Source organism: Astyanax mexicanus, chromosome 8 (assembly GCF_023375975.1).
Source record: "Astyanax mexicanus isolate ESR-SI-001 chromosome 8, AstMex3_surface, whole genome shotgun sequence".
Classification (NCBI taxonomy): domain Eukaryota; kingdom Metazoa; phylum Chordata; class Actinopteri; order Characiformes; family Acestrorhamphidae; genus Astyanax; species Astyanax mexicanus.
Window position 1 is genome coordinate 43444575 of NC_064415.1, and position 14093 is coordinate 43458667.

Sequence of the window (14093 nt, forward strand, 5' to 3'; positions counted from 1 at the left end):
TTGAGATTTTAAAATACAGCATTCTCTGAAGGAAAAGGCTGCATATAATAAATAGCTCCCTCTACTAGCTAAGCTGTAGATAGCAGGTTGCTTTTGTAGCTCAGGTGGTAATATGAACACAAACGGACACAAACTCTCCCCTCCTGCTTGACGCATGGGCATGTTAACAACGGCGTTCCCTGCATCGTCCACTTAAATCATGTGTGTGTTTAAATGTGTTTAAATGGGACATTGTTTCCTATAAACCATAGCCTATAAATGTTTGATTGGGCTTGATCAGACTAAAACTATCTAGTGAGAGGCACGTATGTTATCAAAACCAAACTTTTCTAATTAAATGATTACTTGTAAACTAATTTGGACTCAGGCAAACAAACATTGGATGTAAAAACTCTGTTTATTCAGGGTTCATACACTTTTTAAGCGATACATTTCCATGATTTTTTCATGACTTTTTTTTTATGACCATACGATTTTTAAACATTAGCGCAGTCATGGACAATAAAACCAAAAATCAACCAAAAATATAATCAAATTGATATAATATAGTAGGTCTAAGACAAATCTAAAATCTAAAACAATGACACACAATGTTTAATAATAAAATGTGTTAGATCCTGAGCGCTCCATTGTGTAGAGCTAAATTACTGAATTAACTCTGTGCTGATGTATTTGTTAGCTCAAAACAGATTTTCTCCATCGATAAACTGATGCACAAAATTTGTAGACCAAACTTTCATGACTTTCCCAAAACTTTCTGGGTATTTTTTTCCTAAACTTATCCACGCCTGAAAACTGTTACTTTCAAATTACATGACTTTTCCAGGTTTTTCATGATCGTACGAACCCTATTTATTGTTTAGCTTGTAAGGATTAACATTTTATATTCGAACATTGGTTGCTAAGGATCCTATTTGGTGTAGTGTAGCAAATTTACAGAATGTTTATTTTAATAAACACACTCAAAAATTGGAATCATCATCACTGTTTTATCTGTTTATATCTATCTTTTAAATGAAAAAGAACACAAAAAAAATTGCATCCAATCAGATGTTTTAACTTTGAACTGGCACAGTATATTAGGAATGTTACTGTAAAAGCAGCTGCTGCCGATCCATGAGGGATTGTGTTAATCTGAAATGCTCTCGCTGCTAGAATGCTTGAGTGTTAGAGTGCTAGAGTGCTGAGGCAAGTCCATTGTCCATCAACCCATCTCACACACACACACACACACATACCAGTACACACGGTGTGTAAACATGCATGTGTGCACAGACACTGCTATACAGTGTCTATATTTATACACACATACAGACACATTCACACTCTTGTTGACACCTTCTGACACAATGCACTACAAAGCCCACACACTTCCTGCACTCAAACACCTTAACACACACACACACAAAGTGTTCTAATGTTTGTTTGCACTTAGAACACAGATGGTTCTGCGCACACTCAGACTTACATTACAAACTCCTGTTCATCCTCTGCCTGGAAATGATATGTGCGGTTATCTGCAAAGTGAGAGAAAGAGAGAAAGAGAGAGAGAGAGAGAGAGAAAGAGAGAGAAAGAGAGAGAGAGAGAGAGAGAGAGAAAGAGAGAGAGAGAAAGAGAGAGAGAGAGAGAGAGAGAGAGAGAGAGAGAGAGAGAGAGAGAAGAGTGAAGTTTATTACATTATCAGCACTTACACTGCACTTAGCCCATCTTTCCATCTGTAATGGACATTCATGGTGCACGTGTGTGTGTGTGTGTATTTGTGTATGAATGTGTGTTTGTGTGTTTCAGGACACAAATAAAGCAGAGAAAATGTTATCCTGACAATCCAGACATCATAACCTGCTCTGTTTAAGTATTATCTTTATAAAGCTACAGTTATTGTTGTTACTATTAGATATGTAACAAATATTTGGCATCCTGAAACAAAAGCTAATTTAGCCTTAGCATTTTAGCCATATCCAAGTTAATTTAGCCTTAGCATTTTAGCCATGTCCAAGTTAATTTAGCCTTAGCATTTTAGCCATGTCCAAGTTAATTTAGCCTTAGCATTTTAGCCATATCCAAGTTAATTTAGCTTTAGCATTTTAGCCATGTCCAAGTTAATTTAGCCTTAGCATTTTAGCCATGTCCAAGTTAATTTAGCCTTAGCATTTTAGCCATGTCCAAGTTAATTTAGCCTTAGCATTTTAGCCATGTCCAAGTTAATTTAGCCTTAGCATTTTAGCCATGTCCAAGTTAATTTAGCCTTAGCATTTTAGCCATGTCCAAGTTAATTTAGCTTTAGCATTTTAGCCATGTCCAAGTTAATTTAGCCTTAGCATTTTAGCCATATCCAAGTTAATTTAGCCTTAGCATTTTAGCCATATCCAAGTTAATTTAGCCTTAGCATTTTAGCCATATCCAAGCTAATTTAGCCTTAGCATTTGTTTGTCATTTAATTTCATAAACATCACTGTGTTCATCTGCTATATGATATATTTAACTGAAATTGCTGATCTGAACAAACAATGAAAATCATGAAAATGATCAGGGGTGCCCAAACTTTTTTTTATACCACTGTAAAATCTAAATGGGCACACCCACAGCTTGTGTAGTCCCTGTAGAGAAGTACTGCCAGTGGAATAGGACTCTTTGTATCAGATACCTACAAGTATGAGCTTACTGACAGCATTCTGAGTTGTGGAGCAGCGGATCTGTGATCTTTAGGATGATTCCCCTTCCCTCGTCTTTCTCAGCAGCAGCCAGAGGCGGCGCTGCTCACTCAGAGCGCTGTGTATCTACTTCTTGTGTCAAGAATCAAAACACTGCATAATGACTTGTTTGTTTTTGTTGCCTTATGGGACATCGCAGGTCCTGCGATGTGACTATTGCACATCCACACATCGCGATGACGAGGCTTAAACAATATATCATGCAGCCCTACGCTGAATGCAATCAAATCCTTACAACAATATACAAAAATCTAATAGAGTTTTTTTTTCCCTGGACAGGATAGTAATTATTTTTATTTAATAACCTTGATAACTATTATTAAACTATGAATGAGCAGATAGATTTTGTCCATGTAGTGTATGTGTGCGTGTGTGTGTGTGTGTGTGTGTGTGTGTGTGTGTGTGTGTGTGTTTACTCACGGGAGATCAGGTCGAAGCACTTCTTGTCCTCCCCTGGTTTAACTTGGCAGGTGAGCAGGTTGAGTCTAACTGGCTGCCTGTTGGACTGAAGAGTAAGAGACACGGTGAGTAACTGCTTCACTAAACTCAATACACCAGCAAACTTACATCAGCTCTCTCCTTCTCTACACACACACACACACACACACATCAGCCAGATATTTTAAACACAGCACAGCAGCTGCAGTACACACACACTGACTAAATAATGCCCACACCTGACCAAACAATGAATATAAAAACAGGTAAAGCTATCAGGTTAGTTCTAATAACAGATGCAATAACAGCAATGACTACTGTGTTCATTATTAGAGCATGGCCTGCATCTTACATCAGCTGTAAAGCATATCGTTGTGTTTTTTTAAGACTGTCAATGTCAAAGCGTTAATGCATGCGATTCATGTGGAATCAGTGGGCCTCCGAGTGGTCCAGCAGGATAAGTTCTGCCACTATGATCAGGAGATCGCTGGTTCGAATCCTGTTCATGTAGCTTACCATCAGCTCCCGGGGCCCTGAGAGAGTACAAGTGGCCTTGCTCTCTTTGGGTGGGTAAATGGTGCTCTCTCCCAACATTGATCAGCACATGCGTCTGTGAGCTAATGTATCGGAACCGCGTTACTGCAGTTTCCATGGAGCGCACTGTGATGCTACTCAGCAATGCTACATCAGCAGCAGTTTGAAAAGAGGTGGTGGGTGACTTCACATGTATCAGAGGAGGCATGTTCTAGTATTCACCCTCCTGGTGTTGGGGCATCACTAGTGATAGAGGGAGTCCTAATGAGTGGGTTGGGTAATTGGCCATGTAAATTGGGGAGCAAATAAAGAGAAAATATCAAAATAATAATATAAAAAGGCAACTTAATTACACCACCAAGTTTGAACCCAACCTCTGCTGTAATCTACAGATTTATTTTTCTGGTTGAATGCCTATAGAGAGCTTTGGGGCAGACACAAAGCACATGGAGCAGATAGGACACTCAGACATGCTTATTTTTTACTTCATACCAAAGCACATTTAAGGTGCTACTTACAGAAATAAAATAAATAAAAGAAATGAGCTAGGTCCAGTTGTCTCTGTGATTTAGCACAACACACACTCTGGTTCTCTACGCTCTCAGCGCACAACATTACTGCTTACTGGCCATTACATATTTCCCTCAGGCCATTTAAATGCTCACCCCCTATTGTGAATTTTAAATTGAATTAAATTTGTTTAATGATTTAAAAGTACATACACTAAACAATGCATTTCAAATAATGGACGATTAAAATACAAAAAAACATTGAGGATTCTTTCTAAAGTTTTCTGTCACTGAAACAAAATAAACCCACATTAAATCCAGATGTCCTTGAACCGTGTTTTCATGCAGAGGTCACAGAACAGTCCAAAAAAATCATACCCAACATAAAAGTAAAATGAACCAGCTCTCAGAAGCCACTGTCTTTACTGCCTAACAGCACACATGTGACTGCAGCACTCACGCCCCCTCTGCAGCGCACTGATTCACTCTCATATACACACTGATATTCACTACAGCCGGGCTTTAGAGCACGCCTGACGCACCGCCTAACAGTAGCAGCATCATTACAGCAGCTTCAGCTAGGAGACCGTCAGAAGCCCCCCGCTGCGGCCCCTCTCCAAATTATTACTACATGACTCACCACACAGTGAGGAGCCCGTTACTATGACTACCTCGGACCACCCGCACCCCCTCTCTAAAAGCCCTTATTCCCCCAACACCTGGACAGAACGAGCAGCATTAGAGTGGCCTGTGAGCGCTGCAGCGAGACAGCCATTTTCAGCTGTCCTCCCCTGCTGATGCATTAGTGAACCTGTGCTACCTGTCCTACTTTGTCTGGCACTGAAACTTAAAAAAGCTCACTCAGAGCTGCCTCTAGGGTCTCTGAGCTGGACTCTGTCAGGAATGTGCTACTCACTGTGGCATGAGAGATGGTCAGGATGCCACCCTTCACCGAACACTTCCTTCTCTGCCATACCTTCCGGAGTCTGGATCATCAAAAACAAAAAAACAAGCATTTCAGACAATATTATTATTACAATATAGGTGGTTCAGTCAAAAAAAAATCTATACATTCAAATAACTCTGTTAATGTGATTTTCAAAATGAGGTTATCACAATTGTACCTTACATTCAGAACCTGCCATGAGGAATGAGGCAATCTTTTTCATATTTCACACTTTTTCTTCTTTTTTTTTAACTAATTTTATTTCAAATTTTTCACTTTTTCTCCCAAATTTACACTGCCAATTACCCAACCCACTCATTAGGACTCCCCCTATCACTAGTGGTGCCTCAACAGTCCAGGAGTGTAAAGACTAACACATGCTTCCTCCAATACATGTGAAGTCAGCCACCGCTACTTTTCGAGCTGCTGCTGATGCAGCATTACCGAGCAGCCAGCACGCTTGGAGGAAAGCGCAGCGACTCGGCTCCGATACACCAGCCCACAGATGCCCTAGGAGTGATGTGGGGAGAGAGCGCCATCTACCCACCCAGAGGGAGCAGGGCCAATTGTGCTTCCTCTGAGAGCCGGCAGCTGATGGCAAAGCTGCATGAGCGGGGATTCAAACCTGTGACCACCCGCTCATAGTGGCACCTCTCGACGCCATTTCACACTTTTTCTCAACTAAAACATAAGGAGGTTATGTTTAGACTCTCTGCCTGACCGGAACTTGGGCCGAGATTTCCAACCACTTTCCTCGAGCCCTGTCAGGCCAGGAATTGAGGAGTTGAGGCTCAATATTTTGGTACATCTACAATAAAATAAACTGTATACAACTGTATCAGTTGTTATGTAAGAACTCAATAATCACTCAAATATAAAAAAAAATAATAATATATATTTTTTTTATAATATCACCCAGCCCTACTTAAAATCATACCATGAACTGAAATACAGTGCAACACAGTGTAAAATTCAGACTTCCGTTCATTTATGTTATTTCCAGTCACAAGAGCAGTTAACTACATGCCTTTGGAGATTACAACCCCAAATCAAAAACAGTTGAGACTAAAAAAAAAAAGAAAACGATGTTTCTTACATCACTAGGTAGTTTTTCTTTTTTTTTTATCTTTTTAAAGAAGTAAAATTACAGCTTAAAACTTACTGCAGCGCTGCATTGAGGTGTAATAGGAGGAATAGTGGTGCTCTGTGTCTGTGCCGGAGCTCCTTTGAGCTCAAACCAGACTCTGTAAGTTTTCCAAGGCGGCCGCTACCAACGCTCGCGGGAACTGCGACCTGCTTTCCGACCTTTAGTTCTAACAGTTCTACAAGGACTACTGGTTCATCCTTTACAAACTAACATACAGACACTCTGGCAGAAGCTGGAAATAGACAGAATATGTCTGTGAAAGCCAGAAAACGAGAAAGAGAAACTAATCCGGCTGAAACATTTAGTACACTCTGCAACTGTAGGGGGAGCCCACGAGCACGAAATCTCAATCCTACCTAGTGGAGCTTTAATATACAACTGTTTCTGCATTTTAAGTTAATGGCTAGTAATACGGTAAAATAAAAGGTGATTATAATTATGCTTTAGTACAAAAGCAGTAAAAAATATTGAAATGTTTAAAACTAAATTCCTCAAAAAAAGAATGGGAATTGATGTACATATTATCCCTCTACAGTGAATAATATCATTAGACCACTTTGGGAATCATGATGCTTAGTAACAAAAAATTAAAAGTTGACCAGACAAAACATAAAATTTATATTGTGTTCATTCTTTCTGCAATTAAATACATGTAAAAGTAAAGTAACACCAGTGATCCAGTCCTGTCAGCCACCACACATCTAGAACTAAATCCTGCAGGATTCCAGACAATGGGCACCTTGCAGTGCCAGGTCTGATGTTTACAGTCTGTATTCTACCAAACATGAGCTTTAAATGGATGCAAGGAGAAAATGACTGTGAATTTGTGATGCAGTGGTGCCAAATGTTTGATTTTTAGTGGAACTGTGTAATTAAAGTCCATTTAAACCCTGCTGAGAGCAGCTAAGAGGCCCTAAGTGTGTTATGCTGAAAGTTGTGTGAATCCCTTCCAGGGACAGCAGAGACTCACCCATCACTCTTCTTCATCAGATAGCCCTTCTTCTCACTGCCAAACTCTTTATTTCCCTGAAGCTGGTGCATACTGTAGCCACTCTGCTTGCTCTGTGAGTCCTAAACACACGTACACAGACACAGTATCACTGGTTATAAATAAATAAAAAGATTTTTGCAACTTTTTAAAAAAAATAAAAAATAACTGATAAAATAAAATTAAAGTTAATACAACACTTACTACATGTCAAAAAATAGTTACACCCAAAAGGAATCAACCAACAGTAATGAAACATGGTGGACAGTCATGCCAGACAGTCATGAAGTTAGGTAAAGCTAAGATAAGTAAACAAAACTGTAATAAAAAAAACACTTTTTTTCAAAGTCAAATGAGTGCTGGATGTTAATCTACACAGATTTCTCTCCTGTTTATAAAGCATTTTCGTTTATTTACAGTAAGCTTAGATTCCCGAATGTCTCCAGCACTAAGGCTGAAGCATTAGCAGCTAATGCTGCCCGACAGTGCTACACTGAGGAACCCTGAGGATTCCGGTAAAACAGGTCAATGTTAGCTAGCGGTTCGTCCTACGTAGCATGTTTTAACACAGCAAAAACACAGACTACAGTCCAATATACTGAACTCTGAACAACGAAAGAGCTAGAACTTAATGTGGTTAGCAGGTAATACTAATGCTGCTCCAGCAGTGCTAGCCGGAGTTAGCAGCAGGCTACAGGCCGATATAGTCACCTCTGAAAGGCAAAAGAGCTAGCGCTTAGTGGATAATGCTAATGCTACTCCTGCCTTGGTACTGGGGAACTAAACTGAAACTCCTGTATAACTCTACACTTCAGTGGAGTGGCTTTACTGCTCCTTACAACCTCCTTACAACCCACCAGATTACATATGCACTGACAATTTTTGAGAAAAGGATTTTTAAAGGATTTTATTTAAGCTGCATGGGATAAGATTCTCACAGGACACTATTAGGAACACTTATTGTTTGTGTAGCTTAATAAATATGACCATTTGCTCATATCAGTCTAATAATTAATCATTAATTATTCCTGGTAACCTTTAGTTTTCTTCCAAATATCATTGTAATTCGACAATTCCTTCTGGGTGCAACAATTAAATCTTTTAAATTTTAATAACTGAACAGAAAAATGAATTCACTAATGACAAACAATCTACAACTTGCAAAAAAAATCTACTTATGCTTTAAAACCACAAGAAAATAAGCACCGATGCAACATAATAACATCACTAACATCTACTTACTCTCCTAGACTTCAGTCAGAAGGCAGTAAAACAAGACAGAGAGGAGGAGGAGAGTCAGGAATGCAGGAATAACATTACAACATTACAATAGCTAAAATACAGAATACAAATGAGATCAGGCCATACATTAGACTCAGCGGGGCGCCGTCTGAGAATGACGCAATACAGTACGATTTCATACAATCAAAACTAGAGCCATCTGGCTGGAAAGGGATATTAAGTCCAAACGCATAAAAGATCAAACGCTGGCTCTGGATAAGAGTACCGCTGTTTAAACCTTACATCCAAACTTTCATTTTCTCTCAGGAGAACATGTAAACCTGCGTATGAGAACAAAGCAAGCTGGTCCAGTAGTCTCTTGCAGGCTGTAAATGTCATGGTTTGGAAAGGCAAATTCCACAACTTAAAAGCAAATTCAGATGCTGCTCCGTCTAATTAAATTTTAATGCTGAGGACAGCATGTATCCCCCTTCCTTCATTACATGCGAAAGCTACTCCCTCATGTACACGAAGCTTCATCTCCACAAAGATAAAATAAGACGCATAAAGAAGCATAGGAGATGTGGGTTAGAGAATGTTGATGCTGATGCTAAATCAAATCTAAACAGGAAGAAGTAAAAGGCTCTTGAATTCGTTTGCGTTTGAAGTGGGCCTAGAACACACCCTTGGGGAACCCCACCAACAGTGTACCTACCTCCTTCTGATCCAGTTGCAAGGAGGACTTGATGAGATCTCTGAGAGCAGTGAGCTGCTTTTTCTCCTCGTCCTGGGTTTGCTTTATCTGTAAAAATACAGTTCAGCCGTGTTATTATACAGCATATTGAATGATCTGACCTCACTACTGCCGGGAAGACCCGGTTTAAAAAAAAAAAGGCTATTATACTGATGCTGATGAATCATTGAAAGAAATTAGCTCTTTAAAATGCTTTTGATGCTTTCTCATCCATCTTTTCCACATATCGTTTTTTCACTTAGAGCCATGAAAGAGCACTTCTGACATTTGTGCCACTATAAGAGGACCTTTACCTCTCAATCTCTTTCAGGCAGAGCTGAATACTACTAGCTAAAAGTAAAGAGAGAAAAGAAAAACATAAAAACCTCAGCCTGAGTGCGGTATTTAATCAATACAGCACAGCAGAGCTTGAACTCACGTTATACAGATCAGCTGCTAACTTCTCAATGTACTGCTTCATCTTGTCGGCAGTTTTCAAGCCATCCTGGAAAAAGCTGTGAGATAAAAAGAATCACAACTGTTAAACAAGTAATGAGAGTTTTTTTTTTTTATGGCTGTATTTCCAGTAAGTAGTTTAGAAGATTCCACAGGTTTACTATAGAGTTCTAAATACAGAGCTGTACTCACTTGCATTGTGCATGATAATACTTTATGAGGTTCTGGAGAAGATCCACTCCCTTCTTGGTCTTTATCTCATTCACTTTGATCAGGTACTGTTAAAAAGAGCAAATAAACACAGACAGCACATTATGTGCACTAGAATTTCTCCAGAATCACACAGTATAAGAATACTGTCATGGTTAATGGCATAAACTTGAAAAAGGGCAAATACATTGCATTGCTACTGCTTATAAACATGGAAAATATCAGCCATAAAAAACACCAACCTAGTGCTGAGCAATTACGGCCAAAATAAAATATTAGATTTTTTCCACAACAAATCTGATTTCCGATTTTAGTCGATTCCCCCCCCCCCCCCCCCCCCTACTAAAAATCTAACTACAGATGACAAAGAAATGGTTCAAAACTATTAAGTGAATCAATGATTCAAAACATTGTTTACAAGCCCATGCATTAATATCACAGGCTGACCTCATCTTTACACAGCTGCGGAGAAACTCACACACTGACAGACACTGGATTATACAGTGAGGAAAATAAGTATTTGAACACCCTTCGACTTTGCAAGGTCTCCCATTAGAAATCAGGGATGGATCTGAAATTTTCATAGCAGGTGCATATCCACTTTGATAGACATAATCTAAAAAGTCTGGAAATCACAATGTATGATTTTTTATCATTTTTTTGTGTTACTACTGCAAATTTGCATTATTAGCATTATTGTTTTCCACAATTAATCAGGGATTCCCACTGGAGAGCGATGACGCTGCAGTTTTTAGAAATGGTAGGATTTATGTGTAGCTAAATATATGCTTTATCACACCGCATTGGTGTTTGTGTGGGTGTTCTGTAACAGTGCTGGAACTTTTTTCAGTACGAGTTCAATCCTCAATATCAAGTTCAATATGCGCGTGTTGGTCTGTGGGAGGTGCCGGTAACCAAGGTAAGACGGATAAACACTTCAGAAATGAGGAGCGTTTTTCGGATATTTTAGATTTTAAAGATACAATGTCTGTATGTAAAATCGCGATTACTCCATTTAGAAAACTGCATTAAGACTCAAATTAACCAAATTAATCGTGAAAATTGCCCAGCACTACATCAACTATAAAAAAACAAACATCAGCAACCGAGATAGTAGTGACTGTGTATACAACAACCATTGCCTGGGTTCTTCATCACTCCAAGCTTTATTGAAGTGTGGAAAAAATAATTGAACCTCGACTACAGCTTGCCCAAAGGTATGTGGGAAATTCCAAGGTTAACTTGAAGGTTCTGTGATCTGACACAGTGATATCATAGTCACTTTGAAAAAGTAATCTGATTATTGATTACCCCTTTAAAAAGTAACTTAGTTACTTTATGGATTACTTGATTTTAAAAGTAAACTTACTTTAAAAGTAACTTTACTAAAAGTTAAACTAAAAGTTACTTATAAGTTACTTTTAAGTTACTGCCGTCTTAACATAACAGTTTTGTTAAAACTCACTTTACTGGAAGCTTCGCTACACCTCTGGGACTTTGGGACTCTTTCAAACGTTTCAGTAGTGAGAAAAAGAACATATTTAGAAAAGCGAGTCGGTCAGGAAAAGCATTGTGTCTATCAACACGTGAATTAGTATTCATGGGCTCGCCCACGCTGGCTCACGACTGTTGACTAGCGGCGTAAAATTGAGATAGGTAGGTTTCTGTTTAGAACAGTTCTGTTTACACCCCAGGGAGGATTTTTACTTTCTGGACCTAGACTACCAACCTCTGTGTTAATAACCATAGGTTTACATAGGATCTCCGGTGGATTTTGTGTTTTCCAGAGACTCTAAGGCTAGGTCAGTGGCTGAACTGCACCTAGCAGGGCATTACACATGTTGTAAAGTAACATATGAAATTGCAAACACTGTTATTAGTGTAAAAATGTCTTTATTTTAAAACGTTTCTTGTTTTAAAGTGTTTCAGTATTGTTAGCCAATCAGAGGCGATATGTTTGCATGTTTGAATATTCATGAGCAAGAGCTAAAATCCTATCGTCCCCCACTCAATCTTCCACCGGACTACTGGATCATTGGAGCACTTTTTTTTTCACAAAAAGCAGCTCACGTGGCATCCATTCACACTAGAGTCCACAACTAAACATTTTAAAATGAATTAAAAAAATTGATGGAATGAGATCTTTAAGAACAATGACCAAAAAGTAACGCACAGCAACTTGGATAAGTAACTTCAATATGATTACTGGATTGGAAATAGTAATGCATTAGATTACTCATTACTGAACAAAAATGGTCAGATTACTAAGCAACGTGTTACTGACATCACTGGTCTGGTAAAAAAACAAAAAAAAGACATTATGTTTGGAGAAGCATGGTGTTGGCAGAATCAGATTATCTTTAGTTCGTGAGAATGGTATGCTTTTGGCAGGTTTGCATGTGTCCTTCCACATTCCTTCCATTTCTTACTGATTAACCAATGACTGAACTTTCCAGACAGGTGTATTTAAACTACAATCACATGAGACTCATTTGCTGAATTTGAGGAACTGCTGTCTGAGTTTACAAAAAAGAAACCAGGATCACTACAATCTGGCACCATTTCACAACAAATCTAGCATCTGTTTGGAATCTGATGATTTAAGTATGGAGGCCTCGGGGTAAGCACTTCAATTCTGCTTTTGCTGTGAAGAAACACACTGTTGGTAGGCCAGTCGGTCACCCTAAGTAGTGACATTATTAGGTCCATTTCCTCTTATTCCAACTTGCCTTTTTCAGCAGGATAATGCTCGCCTACACTCAGCAATGGTTTACCAGAAATGTCTGAAAGATTGCAACATTCTTAACCTGCCTGGTCGCCATATTTATAGCCAATTGAGCATTTATGTGACCATCTGTGACTCAGCAACCTATGAGTGTACAGGATCTAAAGGCCCAGCTGCTACATCGATGGGCTAATATGCAGCAAAATGCCATGCAGAACCTGTATTTCTCCATGTGCAACTCTCTCATCCTGTATCTTGTATCTTGTAGCTAGAAGAGGCCCAATATAGTACTAGAACATTCTTTCAGTCTTTTCTTCAATAAACTTTCCCATCCACTCTAACATTGTAATCACCTACCTACATCATCATTATATTTTATTAGTTAATTCATACTGTAAAACCTTGACACCTCAACCGTACATGTAAGCCCTAAATCCTCAGAACCTCCCACTCAATGGTGAAGCCACCTCCCACATACACTCACCTCACACATCTGCAGCTGAAAAATCCTGCGCTCCTTCTCCATCTCCTCCGCGATCTCAGCTCCAGTGATTTCAGTGCGGATCATCCCGTGCTGCTTGGCGTGCTCCCGCTTCTCCTTCTCAATCTTTGTACTGATGTAAGATACAGTCACACACACACACAGTCACAAACACACCCACACGCACAGATACAAATCATCAGGGAAAAGGTCTAGCCTCAGATTACTATATGTGGCCATCTCGTAACATTACATAAAAAGGATATTGATTTCCTCTGGTCCCCGTTTCACACTGCTGCTTTATAGCATTTCATTATTACAGGCTATGGTTTGCACCCACAGGACAAACCAAAGCCACAGATGAGTAGACACACTGGCAGGCCAAAATGCCAGAAGTCATGGGATGGCACTATACAAATTGGTCATGAGGTGCAACAGCAGGGGACAGTTTCGGAACACCACATCAGTAATCTTGTGAGGGAGGTTGAAAATTGCATTGGCCAATGTGCTCATGGCAAGGTTATGTGATTAATAGAGCCAAATTCAAGCAAGGCCTGATAGTCAGTGCCAGATAGATGGGATGCTCTATTTCTGAAGGTTAGCAACTTAGGCCAAGATCTCGTGGCACCAGATTTTGCAAGATTAAACCCTCATGATATTTCTCGTCAAGTGTTAAATGTGTCTCCCGAGACCTATGCACAGGTAACCGAAACAAAATTTTGATCATTATGACGGCAAACAGCTTATGTGGTCTGTTTGAGCTTAACTATAATAGACTCATGTGAGATCATACAGGAGAAAAGTGGTTGGGTTTACAGTAAAACCAGCTGCAGTACTTGCAAAACTTTATTGACCTCCATTACAAGATGAGTGCTTACAAACTATAATAAATATAAAAGTTCATCTGCAGTTTTGCTTTTTGTGAGTTTTAATTATATATATATATATATATATATATATATATATATATATATATATATATATATATCTGGA

At 39.1% G+C, this 14093-nt stretch overlaps 1 protein-coding gene across 1 annotated transcript in view; it reads right to left on the reverse strand.

Annotated features, from left to right (window-relative positions):
* The window catches only part of asap1a (ArfGAP with SH3 domain, ankyrin repeat and PH domain 1a), a 122084-nt gene that overhangs the window by 22538 nt on the left and 85453 nt on the right, over nt 1-14093 (reverse strand). Inside the window, exons 8-15 of the mRNA XM_022678005.2 lie at nt 13104-13233; nt 9877-9962; nt 9668-9743; nt 9211-9297; nt 7257-7357; nt 5110-5179; nt 3133-3217; nt 1469-1517 (exon numbers count right to left, since the gene is read on the reverse strand). Of these exons, the coding sequence (XP_022533726.2) occupies nt 1469-1517; nt 3133-3217; nt 5110-5179; nt 7257-7357; nt 9211-9297; nt 9668-9743; nt 9877-9962; nt 13104-13233 (684 nt within the window). The remainder of the gene's footprint in view (nt 1-1468; nt 1518-3132; nt 3218-5109; nt 5180-7256; nt 7358-9210; nt 9298-9667; nt 9744-9876; nt 9963-13103; nt 13234-14093) is intronic.